The sequence below is a fragment of the Otolemur garnettii genome, unplaced genomic scaffold (genome assembly GCF_000181295.1).
Source record: "Otolemur garnettii isolate 467f Iridium unplaced genomic scaffold, OtoGar3 scaffold00049, whole genome shotgun sequence".
NCBI classification, from domain to species: Eukaryota; Metazoa; Chordata; class Mammalia; order Primates; family Galagidae; genus Otolemur; species Otolemur garnettii.
In genome coordinates, this window is record NW_003852444.1 from 3,287,462 (window position 1) to 3,302,617 (window position 15,156).

The following is a 15,156-nucleotide window of genomic DNA, read 5'->3' on the forward strand; positions in this document are numbered from 1 at the left end:
CCGCCGAGCCGCGCAGGAGGCGGGAGCCCGAGGAGCCGGCTCCCTCCGAGGTGCTGCTACAGCCCGGACGCCTGGAGCTGGGCGACGTGGAGGAGGATCAAGTGGTGGCCGTGTTCGTGGTCACCTTCGACCCCCGCTCGGGTGAGAGCCGCGCGGGGGCCGGGGGACCGGGGCTGGGGCGCACAGGACGGGCCGCCCCCCGGACCCGGGGCGCGGGGGAGGGGCTCGCTGCGCGCGCATCCGCACCCCCACTTCGCACCCTTCTTCGGCGCCCGATCCAACTCCTGCTCCCGCTCTGCGCCGGGTCCTGGTTCTCCCGCTCGGGGACCGCCGCATCCCAGCCCCCTCCCGCGGGGCGGCCCCGCGGGCTTTGTTCCCCGCACCGAGACCCTCCTCTGCTCTGCGTCTCGGTTCCCGGGTCCTCGCCTTCCCCGCGTCCGCGCCCTCCCCGCAGTCGGGCTAGTGGCCACGTCGGCTTTTGTTTTCTTTTCGTGCGCGGCTGCAAGGTTTTTCCAGCTGAGAGGAGGAAGGTCTGGCAGGCGAACGCCCCCTCAGCACGCCCTCAGCTTCCTCGTCTCGCGTTGCCCGCCCTCGCTCCCCGTCGCCGCCGGGGTAACTTTCCTAGCGGCCAAGTTCACTTTCTCTGACGGCATTATTTTGAGGAATTAATGGGGCTAAGGGGTTCAGCTGAAGGCCAGTTAGAGGAGAAACTGCCGCCAGTAGGCTCTTTCTGGGACGTTTGGAGCATTAAAAGGCTCATCGCACACGACGTTTAGCCTGACTTCCAGTGAAGAGGTGTGCCTTTAATAGTTGGGAGAGTCTGTGTGGGATAAAAAGTAAAAGAACGAACATCCTCAGCGGGTCGCCTGAGAGCTGGTCTGCCGCTGGGTGTTGCAGGAAAGAGGTGTTCCCGCCGGAGTCAGGGCCCGGCCTTGGGGACCCAGGTGCGTCTGTCCTCGGCATCTCCAGTGGAGCTGCGGCTCTGTGCGCTGCCGATTCTGAAAGCAAATATTTGCTGCCTTTTTAGGGGTTCCCTCCTGGTCCTCCGAGCCTGACGGTAGAACCATTCAGAAGAATAGAGGGGGTGGGGACGTGGAACAGGAGGAGAAAGGTTCCATCTGGACACCTGGAGAGGGTATTCCCATGTGGCAGAAGATAATGCAACTTTGGTCAAAGATTCACTTAGCTGCCAAGACCCAGGAAATGTGGTTTGCACTGAGTTGAAGCCACAGTGTTTGTGGAGAGAATTCACTCAGGCCTTTCTGGCTCCGGTCTGTACCTTTGCCCCGTTCCAGTGGCTTTTAGACTGGTTTGACTGTGATACACTGTTTGAAATTAATCCTGTGTCAAACCCATATGCTTGACCGATATGGTACCTATGTAGCTGAAACAGAAGTTTCATGAAACAGTGTTGGTTCCTTCTACATGCAGTGCTTACTGGTATTTTCTTTTCTTTCTTTCTTTTCTTTTTTTTTAAACTCATATTTGGTAAGATACCACTACAGGTAGTTTGGGGGGAAAAAATTGGTCTTTTTTGACCAAGTAACGCATAATGCTAGACAAAAGCAGATACTTTGTAACAAATTATATTCCCTGCGCCCTAGCCCATCCTTTACAAGTAAATAGATGGAGCATATGATTCCTCCTGGGAAGTATGGAAGAGTGTAACTAGACGAAAAGGAAAAGGGCACAATAACAGAATCTGATTTTAGTGGTAGTTCTAGTGGTAGAGTCTGGGGCTGGGAGGGCAAAAGAAAGTTCTTTACTGAGCACAGATAGAGCTGACAAAATTGATAGTTGATCAGTTGTTGACAGTCATCAATTGATAAAAGCAGCAAAGGGCTAGGAGCCTAAGCCATGCCTTGTCAGTCCCAGCTAGTGAGCATGGTTTTGAGTTTGTGTGTGTGGAGTGAGTGTGTGTAAGGAAGGGACTGTAGCTGATAACTGGATGCTTTGTATAGGCATTTTACCGTAATATCTGGTGAATGTTCTAATTGTACTTATATAAAATAAAATTAATACGGTATATTTCTTAGAAGTAAAGATAGAATGAATGCTACGGAGCTCCTCAGGGCCTGAGAACTTAGCAATAGGGCAGGACCCTCAGAGGATGGCTGGTGTGCCCCTGGTGTGCTAGCTGAGGAAGTCATGTTCCAGGGAAGTGAACTGAGGCCCACAGTGCCCCAGTGAGCTGGAGACCAGAATTATGTCTCTTGATTTTTGTCCAGTGTCTTCCCCACTCTACTCCTGAGGCCAATCTGCTGTGTCCCTATTCATATCAATCAATTGAGACTTTTGCCCTTTCTTAGCCTGTGTCACCAAAAGGAATAAAGTGAATGTTGGCTTCTTTGCAAAATCCGAGCATTCCCAGGAATTATTATATGGGAGTTTCTCTGGTTGGCCTACCTGTGTAGCTCCTCCCCTCCCCCACATCTCTCTCACCTGTGTCTTCAGTTTCCATTCCCAGGAGCTCCTCCTTCCCCACTACGCCAACTTCTCCCCAGCCACCTACTGCCCAGGGCACAGGCATTCTGTACGTTTCCCACCTGTGTGGGAGACTGTTTGCGTATGGCCAAATCAGTGTGTGCATGAGAGAGAGATGGGGAAGGACAGAACCTATAGCTGTGGTGCACCTCTAAAGAGTGGATGGATATAAATTGTTAGAACGTGTGTTTTGGGGATGTGTGCAGTGGTTCTCTGACTAAGGAATAGGAATAAGAGAGTCATCTTTTTTCACTTTCAGATGCAAGTTTTAGAAAACTGGGTTCCATAGGGAGAATCAGAGAAGGTAAAAGCATAAAGCTTATTTTCACTGGACTCATGAAAAGAAAATGATAGTTGTTGGGTCTACAAATGATGTGAGGATTTGAACTTCAGATTCAAGGTGAAGCTTATACACACAAACTCAGGCTTCTTCTAGAGCGGGGAATCCTAGGATGGTGGTGCTGGCCATCTGGGCTACAAAGCTGCTATTGAAATCAGGCCCAGATGTGCACTCTGCAAATTGGGCGGAAGAAGCAGGCAGCCAGAGTATTCCTTTTTCATTGTATTCAACCCCATGATTTAGAACCTCAATTTCAATTTTTATTTTGTTCCTTGGGTTTCTAGTAAAATTTTCTTTTCTCGGCTTAAAGGGTATTGTCACACTGGGGAGTCCCCAAGCCCTTTGTGGCAGCAGCTGTCCGCCTGTGTCTAAGGATTTGTGGGTGGGCTAGAGTCTGATTAACTTTTGGATCTACAGTGTCTGGATACCTGTGACTCTGCCTCATGAGACTATTTCTTTATGAAAGATTCACTTTTACAAACTATTACATTTTTACCAAAAGTTTTCCTGTGCTATGTGTGTTTGTACTGGAATGGCTTCAAGTGGGTGTAGTGCAGTAAGGGGCAGATCACCTGCTTAGGTTTTCAAGATGTTTCTTCTTCTTGATTAGGAATGAATTTCCCTGGGTTTCTAACCAGTGCCCAAATAACATCTAAATACCTGTTTAATTCAGTGCATCTAAATGCTTCCATATTTATGTCAAATGGGTATATTTAAAATCACTCACATACAGTGATTTTAATCTCCATAGATTCCCTGTATAGTCCACAAAATATAAACATGTCTTTGAAACAATGGACATGTTGGCGTCCCAGTGAGATAAATGCTTAGTCTAGTGTCTGAGGCATAATTTGGAGTATTGTCCAGGTCATCTGACTCATGGCAAATAGTAAATGGCTCTAGCAATGGGTGGGAAAGTGACAGCGTAGAATGAGAATGGAAAATTTGGAGGATTTTGAGATGCAAAGGGCAGTCTTAAGAGTGGCCAGCTCAAACGCAGGCAGAGTTCTGATATCTGGCAAGAATGTCTGGTAGAAAGATAAACTGGCATGTCACTGTCCTTTCTCATTTTCAATCAGATGCCAGTAGAATATAGTTGTGGTTAATTTGATTAGTCCCTCCCTGGCCAAATCTTTCCCAGGCTATTGGTGACTCACCTGCTTGTGGTTTTCAGGGAGAAGTCAGTTTGTGGCCATCTGTTGGGAATTCAGTTTCTTTTCTTGAAAATCTATGGAGAAGAAAGTAGGAGGGATAATTGTAATCACCATCACCTCCTGAATGCCCCCCCCCCCGCCCCGTGTGCCAAGGACCTTGCCACCTGTTTCCAGGGCCTGCCTCTGATTCTCCCAATGGTCTTCGCTGGGATGATGACAAAAGGAGATATACAGAGCCTTAAGTCATCTAAAGCCAGAGAGCAGAGAGGGTCTACACTCCTCCCTCACACCACACCCCTGCCCAGTGGAGAATTCTGTGGGATCTGTGATATGGAAAGTTATTTCTTTGTACAGTTAATGCATTGGAATTCAGCCATGGATTGGCCTATGGCTGCCTTGAAAGCCCCAGGATTAATTTCTTCCTGAGTCAGGGTTTTTAATACTTTTTCTTTGCTTTGGATGTGCTCTTGTCCTAGGTGGTTTTAAGAGTGTTTCAAACAAGACCAAAAGTCAGTTCACATGGGCTGTGTCTTGGTGTCTGGGGTCTGAACCAAATACTTTTTTGAGGTTTGTTCCGTCTCTGAGATTTGATGGCCCCTTTAGGTGGCTAAGTAAAGGGAATGTGTTGTTGGGACCAAGAATGTTCCTTTATTCCTGAGACAGGCAGGAGTCTTTTTTACTTCCTGGCTGGAATTAGGGCACAGGCACGTACTGAGTGGAAGAAGCAGATAGAGCGAGTCAAGGCAGGTGTTGGAGAGGGGATGCCGGTGCAGAGGCCCTGTGGAGGACAGGGGAGCCGTGAGAGGACCTCAGGCTGAGGCAGACCCTGCTTAAGACATGAAGATCTCAACAAGTGCTTGATTGAGAGCCACCCAGCAGAGGGAGAGGAAGGAAGAAATGTCACATATTTCCTATTAAATAAAGAACTGTTTGGGTTCCAGATCACTGCTTTCTCTACTTCAGATATTTTGAGGCAGCAGTAACAGCAGCTGATGTCTGTTCTCCTTAGGAAATGGTGGTTTATTTATTTATTTATTTTTTTTTTTTGAGGCAGAGTCTCACTTTGTCGCCCTTGGTAGAGGACCATGGCATCACAGCTCACAGCAACCTCCAACTCTTGGGCTAGGGTGATTCTCTTGCCTCAGCCTCCCGAGTTGCTGGGACTATAGGCACCTGCAACAATACCCGGCTATTTTTATTACAGTTGCCACTGCTATTTTAGCTGGCCAGGGCCGGGTTCGAACCTGAACCCATCACCTTGGGTATATGGGGCCGGCACCCTACGCACTGAGCCACGGACATCGCCCAGGAAATGGTGGTTGATGAACTCCAGCATTCCCAGGAATGCAGTTATTTCACATTTTAACAGAAATGGTTGAAAAGCAGAGGCAGCAGTGGGTTCAGAGAGGACAGTCTGTATCTTGCTTAGCCTAGGAGCTTATGGAACCCCACCTCTGGGAGGCCCTCACCTGTGGGCTGCCAGGCTGACCTTCAGAATTGTGGAGTGGGCAGGATTCAGACCATCTGTACATGCTCAGACAGGCTGAGTGCTGTCCTTCTGGCTTTCCCTGGGTGACTAAGCTGCCAGCCCAATAATCTAGTTCACTTTCCTTTAAACATGGACATATTTGCCTTTGCATGAGCTCAGCACCTGGCACCGTGTTACCAAGTTAGGCTCCACCAATATTTGTTGAAGACTGGCTGAATGTACACATTTGTTCCTCCTGTGCTCATATGAATCCCTCCTCATAAGCTAAATTGGCAGCCGAGGCCAGGCAGGGCCTGTAGTACCTATGATAAGCCCAAGGTATGGCCCAAGAAAAAGGAGGATGGACATGGAAAGGGAGCAAGTTAGGGGGTGAAAAGGTACTTGTCAATGGTGATTCTTATCCCTTTGATCACCCAAGAGATGACCCCTTTTGTTGAATTGTCCAGGTCCCAGCTCCCTGTCTGAATTCATAATATAAATCCCCAAAATGTGGAGTGTGGAGACCGAGGCTGGGTTAGGTAGCATTAGGTATGAGGTTTTTCTGGCATCAAATGGCTTTCCATAAGGACTGTTATTTCTGCAAAATTACTGTCTTTAAGCCTCTATCAATTCCTTATATAAACTGATTTCTAATTTTTGTAATTTTTCCTTAGCAGGCTAATCTCAAGCCTTGGTGGTTCTTTATCTCTATTGTTTATGGCACATTGCCTTGATATTTTTTTTTTCTTTTGCAAAGTCCTTTATGCTTTCCTTATTTTTTTCACATCTCTGTTATTTCAGCCACCTCCCTCAATTTGTATGCTGAATTAAACCTCAGAAAAGTTGAAAGAATAGTACAGTGAAAACTTACATATCCTTCACTTAGAATACAGAATAGTTCCACTGCCCTGAAGATCCCCTGCATTCCACCTGTTCCTCTTCAGTGATCTTTTTATGTTGCTGTCATTTTGCACTTTCAAGAATGTCACAGAATGTAGCCTTTTCACGCTGGCTTCTCTTAGCAGTATGCATTTGGGGTAGATCATTTCTCTTTATTGCTGCATAGTATTTCATTGTGGGTGTCCCACATTGTGTTAATCCATTCTCCTGCTGAAGGACATCTTAATTGCCCCGACTTTCTGGCAGTCAAGAATTAATCTTCTGTAAACATCTCTGTGTAGGTTTTTGCATAGACATAAGTTTTCCATTAATTTGGATAAATACAAAGTATGATTACCAGGTCATATAATAAGAGTATGTTTAAGTATGTTTAGTTTTAAAGAAACTGCCAAACTGTGTGTCCAAGTGGCTCAACCGTTTCACATTCTCACCAGCAACAAATTCCTGTTGTCTCACATCCATGTCAGCACTTGGTGTTTTTGGTGCTTTGGGTTTTGGCCATTCTCTTTGTTTTATTTATTTATTTTTTCATTCTCTTTGTTTTAATTTGCGGTTTCCTAATGGCATGTGATGTTGAGAATCTTTTCATATGTCCATTTGGCATCTCTGTATCTTCTTTGTTGAAGTATTGGTTAAGCTCTTGGGCACATATTTAATTAGATTGTTTTCTTATTGATGAGTTTTAAGAGTTCTTTGTATATTTTAGATAATAGTCCTTTATTAGATACGTGTTTTGCAAATATCTTCTCTCAGTCTGTGGCTTGTTTTTTTGTACTCTTAATAATGTCTTTCATAGACCAGAAGTTTTTACTTTTAATGAAGTCAGTTTTTTCTTCATGAATAGTGCTTTTAGTGTTATATATAAAAACTCACTGCTAAACCCAAACGCAATCACTTCTAGAATTTTTATGATTTTTGTCTATGGTTCATATTGAACACAGTTTTGTAAAGGGGACAAAGTATGTGTCTAGATTGATTTCTTTACATGTAGATGTCTACTGATGTCAGCAACAATTGTTAAAAAGACCTTTTCTCCATTGTATTGCCTTTGCTCCTTTGGCAAAGATTAGTTTACTGTATCTGTGTGGGTCTGTTTCAAGGTTCTCTCTTCTGTTCCATTGATCTCTTTGCCTAATATTTCACCAATATTATACTGTCTTGTCTTATAGTAAACAAGAAGGTAAGTCTTGAAGTCTAGGGAAGTTTAGTCTTCCGATTTTATTGTTGTTCAGTATTGTGTTGGCTATTTTGTTTTTTTGCCTTTCCATGTAAACTTTAGATTAATTTGTCAATATTCACAAAATAACAGGCTGAGATTTTGAGTGGGATTGCACTGAATCTATAGCACAAGTAAATATGAAATTCCCTATGCTCAAATTGCTCCATAACATAACAGTTGCATTGACATAAACTCAGCAAGTGGTAAAAGTCAAACTGACTATGTACAGATGTAGAGAAACTTTCCCCCCTGAACCATTTGAAAGAAAGGCACAGATAACAGTTCACTCCTAGATAGTTCAGGATAAGCCCTTTAAGAATAAGAATATTTTCCCATATAACCACAATACCATTACTGTTCCTGTGATAATTAATTCTAATTTGTAAGTTAGCGTTTTAAAGACATCTTGTCCTTATCAAAGCTTTTTTTTTTTCCCCTTAAATCTTCATCTGTTCTGTACTAAGCACTATACTGTGTTAGGATATGAAGACAAACAAAATTCCCACCTTTTAGAAGTTCACAGACTCCTGGGGAGACAGAAAGACATAGTTATGGTAGTGTGCTATGAGGGCCGTAGTAGCTAAATTTACTTTCCTTTACTTTCCTTTCATTCAAGGAAAGTCAGCAGAAATGTGCTTCCCATGGGATAAAGGTCGTTCTTTGCAGAGTAGCATTCTAGAGTCTGTGCCTCAGCCTGTTCCTGATGGTTCGCTCTTCCCAACCCAGGGAGGCTCGTGTTCATCTAGAAATGATGGATGTAACTAACAGGATGCCACTCACTCCCTCTGATTCATTCTGTTTCTGTGCAATTAAGATTGAGCAGGCACAGAGGAACGAGAAGGAGGGCTTTGAGAACTGGTTAGGGAATGGGGACTTTGTCCTCTAGGTTAGCTGTGTTAAGTAGGACGTGGGTTTGGACATGAATATCAGAGACCCAAATTAACAGTGACTTAATCAAGATAGGAGTTTTCTTTTTCATATGATGAGAGATAACTGGCTTAGCACTGGAATGCTAACGCAGATCCCCCTGGGTCACACGGGGACCTAGACCTCCATCATCCCTTCACGATAGGTCACCATGGCCACATTCCAGGCAGCAGAAAGGAAAAGTGGGCAGCTTGCACCTTCCTTTTTAGGCATATTCTGGAATGTATATCTCACACTTCTGTCCACACTGTTCTGGTATTGAGAAGGTACTCACAAAGGTCACGAGAAACATGGTCTTCATTTTATTTATTTATTTATTTATTTTTTGAAAGAGTCTCACTTGTTGCCCTCCATAGAGTGCCATGGCATCATAGCTCAAAGCAACATCTATCTCTTGGGCTTAAGTGATTATCTTGCCTCAGCTTCTCAAGTAGCTGGGACTATAGGCATCTGCTATAACGCCTGGCTATTTTTAGAGATGGCGTCTGGATCTTACTCAGGCTGGTCTTGATGCTATGAGCTCAGGTAATCCACCTGCCTTGGCCTCCCAGAGTGCTAGGATTACAGGCATGATCCACCATGCCTGGCCTGTGGTTTTTATTTTAGAGGCTATGTACCAGGCTAAAAATAGCAGGTTTTACTCCACATGAAAAGGAAGAGTTGCTGTCCCAATATAGCTATACAATATAGATGAGAGAAATTTCTGATGTGCAGGTAATGTTCTTTCAGCTCCTTGATCTGGGTGCTGGTTACACTAAATTCGTTTGCTTTGGAAAAATTCATTGAGTTGTATAGTTGTGGTTTATATACTTTTCCATATTTATTATATACTTCAGTACAATGTTTATTAGGTAAATTGAAGTTTTACTAGGTTATTGAGGAGTCAAGAACAGTCTGGGTTGGAGAAAAAAAAATAATAAGTTTGAGCTAGTTGAACCCAGTAAGGAGCAAGGTGTGGAGACACAAGGCAGCAGGTAGTGCAAAAGGCAGGTCGGTGGAGTAGAAAGAGGACCAGGCTGTCCCTGCCCTTTGCTGGCATATGTTATTATGAAGGGTTAAGCTTTGTACACAGATGCCTAAGCAAGGGCTCTCACCTCTGTATGCATCAGAAGCATTTATGTAGCAGGGCAAGGGGAGATTGTGATTCTGTAGATCTGGGGTAGGCCCCTGGCACCTTTTAAGTTCTTTTGCTGTCCTGATGCATTCCACAGGGGAGGAAACAAAGAAACCAAAGAAAAACACTGAACTCTGGAAGTAATGGACATGGACAGAAGGGAGAAAGTACAGGAATGTAGGGGAAACATGGTACTTAAAATTTTGGCTTTATCCCCAAGGTCACACCTATTTCTGAGTGCTTTTTTTTGTTTGTTTTTGGCCTTTACAAATGCAGCATTATTTTAGGCTTTCCTTTCTGTTTTATAAAATCTTAATTCCATTTTTCATGGTTTTTGTTTTTGTGAATTGATTGATCAGGATCATGATTCATTTCTCTAGAATAAACTATTTGAAAGTGCCTTGGGTTGAATATGGGATTGGGTCGTCTTCTGTGATGGCTGCTGTGTCCTGAGACTGATTGTGTGCTCTCCAATGCCCTGAACAATTATCTAAAAGCATTGTTGTTTGGGATTATTGATGGTATTTCTAATGCCTAGGAAATTAGAATTTGGAGTGTTTATAAGAAGTTTGCCTGAAAATGAAATCTCACAAGTAGCTTAGTGTTTTATATCGACAGATTTTGAATATGCATGACAATTATGGGGGTGGGGGGGAGGTAGAGTTACATTCATCAGAGAAGTAGGAGAAGAACCCAGATAGTTTTCTATCATGACAGTTAATAGAAAAAGAAGAGAGATTGTTAAGGAATGAGCAGATGCTATGAAGAGGTCAATGAGAAGTTTGTTGTTTTTTTTTTTAAGAGTTTTGGGATTTTTCTAAGTTATTGATGGCAGTAAGAACTGTGAGGGAGGGAGAATCAAGATATGAAGGGATTAAGGGGAAAATATAAGACGAGGAAATGGGGGTAGCAGAGAATACATTACAGAGAAGTGAGGCCATGAAAGGAAGACTTGGAAGTGTGAGCAGAGTGGCAGAACCAAGGACAGCACTACAGAAGAGAGCTGTGTTCCTCTGAAGGTGGAGACTAGGGGAGGTTCCTTCCACACCCATCTCCTGGTCCTTTGGAATGATCCCTGTGGGAGATGGAGGCGATGAGCCCCAGGAGCTCAGTGGGCTCTATATCAGGCTGAGTCAGCAGTAAGTTCACTAAGAAACCAGGCATGCCGAGCCCTTTACTTTGATTCTTGTTTCTTTTAACTTTCTCTGCCGTTTCCCACAGGAAACATGGTGGAATGGTGCTTACCTCAAGATATTGACCTGGAGGGTGTTGAGTTCAAGTCTATGGCCAGTGGGTCTCATAAAATCCAGTCTGACTTCATGTAAGTACTTCTGAACCTCTATCTTTTATTCCATTTCTTCCTCTGCCCCACCCCCAGACCCCTTGCACGTTTCCCAGAGCATAAAGGCTCTTATCAGAAGGACTTCTGGTACTGTACGGAAAAATGCCCTGAAAATATATGTGTAGTTTTGTGTTTATATCAATTTTCTAGCAAGAAGGTCTCTAGCTTTTATCAGATTCTCAATGGTTTTCATAACATGAAAACCCTAAGAATTCTCTCACTTTCTAAGGAATTACATGGACCTCACTTGAGGTTTGCTTCTAAAGAATGTCATTTCAGCTCAGTACGGGTTAACTTAAGATATATATATATGTGTTAAAACTTGAAATTCTAGCTTTAAGAAGAGTTTTTAGTCCTACATAGGTGGGCATTGAGAGGTTTGTGAGAAGGAACAAATGGAAGGAACTTCAGGGTAATGAGGTAAGTTTAATCTCCCCATTGGACTGAAATTGATGATGCAAGTGTGAGAAAGGGGAAGGGAGTAAAATGGCAGGTCAGTTAAAAATATCAGAAACTTGGGCGGCACCTGTAGCTCAGGGGGTAGGGCACTGGCCACATACATGGAGGCTAGCGGGTTCAAACCTGGCCTGGGCCGACTAAAAGAACAGTGACAAATGCAACAACAACAAAAATAGCCGAGCATTGTGGTGGGTGCCAGTACTTCCAGCTACTTGGGAGGCTGAGGCAAGAGAATCGCTTAAGCCCAAGAGTTTGAGGTTGCTATGAGCTGTGACACCATGGCACTCTACCCAGGACGACAGTTTGAGACTGTCTCAAAAGAAAAAAAAATCAGAAACTTGGGCAGTGAGGGAACAATCAACATGATTTATGCTAAGAAAACAGAGTACTGGTTTTAGAAGCATCTGAAGACACATCTTGCTTCTAGATCTCCCATCTAGGTCAGTAGCTGTGGTGCAGGAGAGAAGGGATGTGTCCATGATTGTGGGCAGTAGAGCAGCCATCTGGCCAGAGACCAATTCATCCCTCCAGCCAGGTGACCCTTGACTAGTGCTATGATCTCTCTGAGCCTTGGCTGTCTCATCTGTGAGGTCCACTGGCTTGGATGAATTGTTCCCCTGAATTTCTAAGAATGTTTGTTTTAAGGCTGAGCCTTGTCATTTAGAACCCTGGACAGAGTTAATTTGTTTTGTTTGGGGTTGCATCTCAAAGAAAAATAAAATGTTTCTGTCTCTCATTTTGAGTCCCACTACATATTTGGTCTCTTGTAGTTATTTCCGAAAAGGGCCCTTCTTTGGCCTGGCCTGCTTTGCCAACATGCCCGTGGAAAGCGAGCTGGAACGTGGCGCACGGATGAAGTCTGTAGGCATCCTCTCTCCTTCCTACACCCTGCTTTACCGGTACATGCACTTCTTGGAGAACCAGGTTCGGTACGTGGCTTCTGTACATGTGCAGGGAGGCAGCCGGACCTACCAGCTGGTGCATATGTTATGAGTCATCAGAGATAGAGGTCATGTGCCAGAAGAGCAGATGTCTTTCCAAGAACACTGATGGCGGTGTTTCAAGCCTCAGTTGGTGGTCCTTGTGTTTCCGCCAATACCCAATGTAATGATTCTTCATACTCTAATGAGAGCTGAGGTCGAGTTTCCTTTCAGTTCACATTTAATACTGTCTTCAGTATTCAACTAAATACTCTGTTGACAGGTGTATGATCTTTATTTGCTCTAAGCCGCAGTCACTACCTCCTTGCCCCAAGTAGGTAAAAAGACTCTAAACTTTCTTTAAGCCTAATCCTTTATAATTGGGAGTTATTGTTATTTTGGGAGCCAATAGGAACAGAATTTTTAACGGAAGTAGCAAAACTATTAGTTACTTTATATTTTTTTTATTAGGCAAGTAATTAATTACATTATATATTTTGAGAGGAAAATCTATCCCTAATCTCTGAAGCACTGTTAAAATTTTAGCACATTTGCTCCTTTTGGGGGGGCAATAATATGTGTATACATTAAATACATATATATGTGGTATCATGTTGTACACTTGTATAGCCTATACTTTCAGAATTTATTATTTTAAAATTTTCTTTTTTTTTTTTTTTTGGCTGGGGCCGGCTGGCGCCCTACTCCTTTGAGCCACAGGCACCGCCCTATTTTAAAATTTTTATGTGACATAATCTGTCTTGATCTTCATTTTTGAGAGAACATGAAATTCATTGTTTGTGGAGAAAATGTTTATTATTTTAAAATTTATACAACAACTCTAAAAGAATAAAAACTCTCCCACATATTAACACTCAGATATACTCACTAACAATATTCAGTGGATGTCATTCTAGAATAGACATCACTTTACAAAAATAGGATTAATATTTTATGAAGATTTAACTTTACTAAATAGCAGACAATTTTAATGAAATACATTACACATAAGTTTACTTGAAACTTTAAATATTTTTTAAAATATGACATATTATTTTTTGAAATACTCCTCAATAGTTAAGATAAAAGATTAAAAAAACATGAAGATATTATGTCATTACTATATTGAGAAATAACATATCAAGAGTAAAGAACGCAAATCTTAGTTTAGGGGTCATTGGTCTTTTTAAGTTGTCTCAATGGAGACAGCATCTGCTGTCTTATACTTCCTCCCAGTACCTTTCCCTACTTCACATCTCAATTTTTATATATTGCGAGATTTATTACATTTAGTTCTGTAATAGTAATTCCCACAGTTCCCAAGTCTTAGCTGTATATTAAATGGATTTAACAGCCATTCCCAGGGCTTAACTATGGTGTGCTCCGTTTCCTAGTTCCTGGTTTGATTTTTTCCTTTATTGGTTAGATTTTGCCATCAAGCACTTTCTTTGCCCTTTCCCTTTCCATCCTGGGCCCTGCCTTCCCTGAGATCCTGCATGTGTAGTAATGTATTGATGTTACATTGGCTGGGTGCTTCTTTCTTACCCACAGGATGCCGTAGATATTGCCCTAATGTTTTCTGTCTGTCTGTCTTTTTCTATTTATTTTTTAAGACATGGGGTCTCCCTCTGTTACCCAGGCTGGAGTGCCATGGAGAAATGTTTGGCTTATTGCAGCCTTGAGCTCCTTGGCTCCAGTGATCCTCTTGCCTCACCTGAGTAGCTGGGTCTGCTATTCCTGAAGTTGATTAAGTTGGAAAAGTCTCTTCTGTTCAGATACCTATAGATTCTTTTTGTTGTTGTTGCAGTTTGGCCTGGCCGAGCTGAACCCGCCTCCCTCACTCGGTATTTGGGGCCGGCGCCCCACCCACTGAGCCATAGGCACCGCCCTCTATAGATTCTTTATCTGTGCTGTTTTCAAACTTGCCAGCTGTTTATTGGTCCATATCATTTTTTTGTGGGATGGGTTTGTCCCCTTTGCTTGATAGATAGGTCATTTATTTGTAATTTCAGGAACTTTACCATCTGTCATAAAATATTCAACTTTTCTATCCTGTTCTTTTCCTTCTTCAGGAATGCCCTTTATGCATACGTCTTTCTCTCTCTTGTCCTCCGTATGTATCATTGTGAGGATTATTTTAATAACACTGTAATGTTGGAGCTGTCTCAGAGGTTTACTTGGTTATTCTCTGTGCCTGAGCATTTAGCATGTTTCTGGGCTGACTGGCTTGTTTTTTAAGCCATCTCACCTACATCTGGAGCTGTGATAAATACTTTTATGCATTTATCTTTTTCTGTATTTAAAATATTTCCTCAGTTTTTGGTCTCAGAAGCAGTATTAGGCAGTCTTTAAAAATGATTATTTTTATTGAGGGTTTAAATCTTTTTTTTTTTTTTTTTTTTTTTTTTGCAGTTTTTGGCCAGGGCTGGGTTTGAACCCACCACCTCCAAAATATGGGGCCAGCGCCTTACTCCTTTGAGCCACAGGCGCCACTCGTTTAGTTTTATTGAGATCCTGATACTTTTAAAAAGTTCCTGTTCCTTTAAAAAAAATTTCCCTAGTAGGCAAAACTTTCTCATGACTCAAAAGCCAGAAATTATAAGGAGGCATTATGTTAGTAAGGGACAATGGCTCAATTAAGCTAGAAGATTCTTGCTCATGTAACAGCCTGGAGATAAGTGGTGGGTAGCTTGCTGTGTTTCATACAGTTGTTCAGGGACCCACCTCTTCTCCTGTTATTCCACCATGTCTTAAAAATGGTGGGGTTGTTTTGGATTTTTTCTTGGTTTTTGTTCGTTTGTTTTGGTATTCTAAGGTGTTCTTGCGTAA

The 15,156-nt window shown here is 42.9% G+C and overlaps 1 protein-coding gene across 1 annotated transcript in view; it reads left to right on the top strand.

Annotated features, from left to right (window-relative positions):
• The first annotated feature begins 6 nt into the window (after window positions 1-6).
• Window positions 7-15,156, top strand: part of KIAA1147 (KIAA1147 ortholog) — a 35,330-nt gene continuing 20,180 nt past the window's right edge. The window contains exons 1-3 of the mRNA XM_023514203.1: window positions 7-141; window positions 10,828-10,927; window positions 12,178-12,336. Of these exons, the coding sequence (XP_023369971.1) occupies window positions 10,833-10,927; window positions 12,178-12,336 (254 nt within the window). The 5' untranslated portion in view covers window positions 7-141; window positions 10,828-10,832. The remainder of the gene's footprint in view (window positions 142-10,827; window positions 10,928-12,177; window positions 12,337-15,156) is intronic.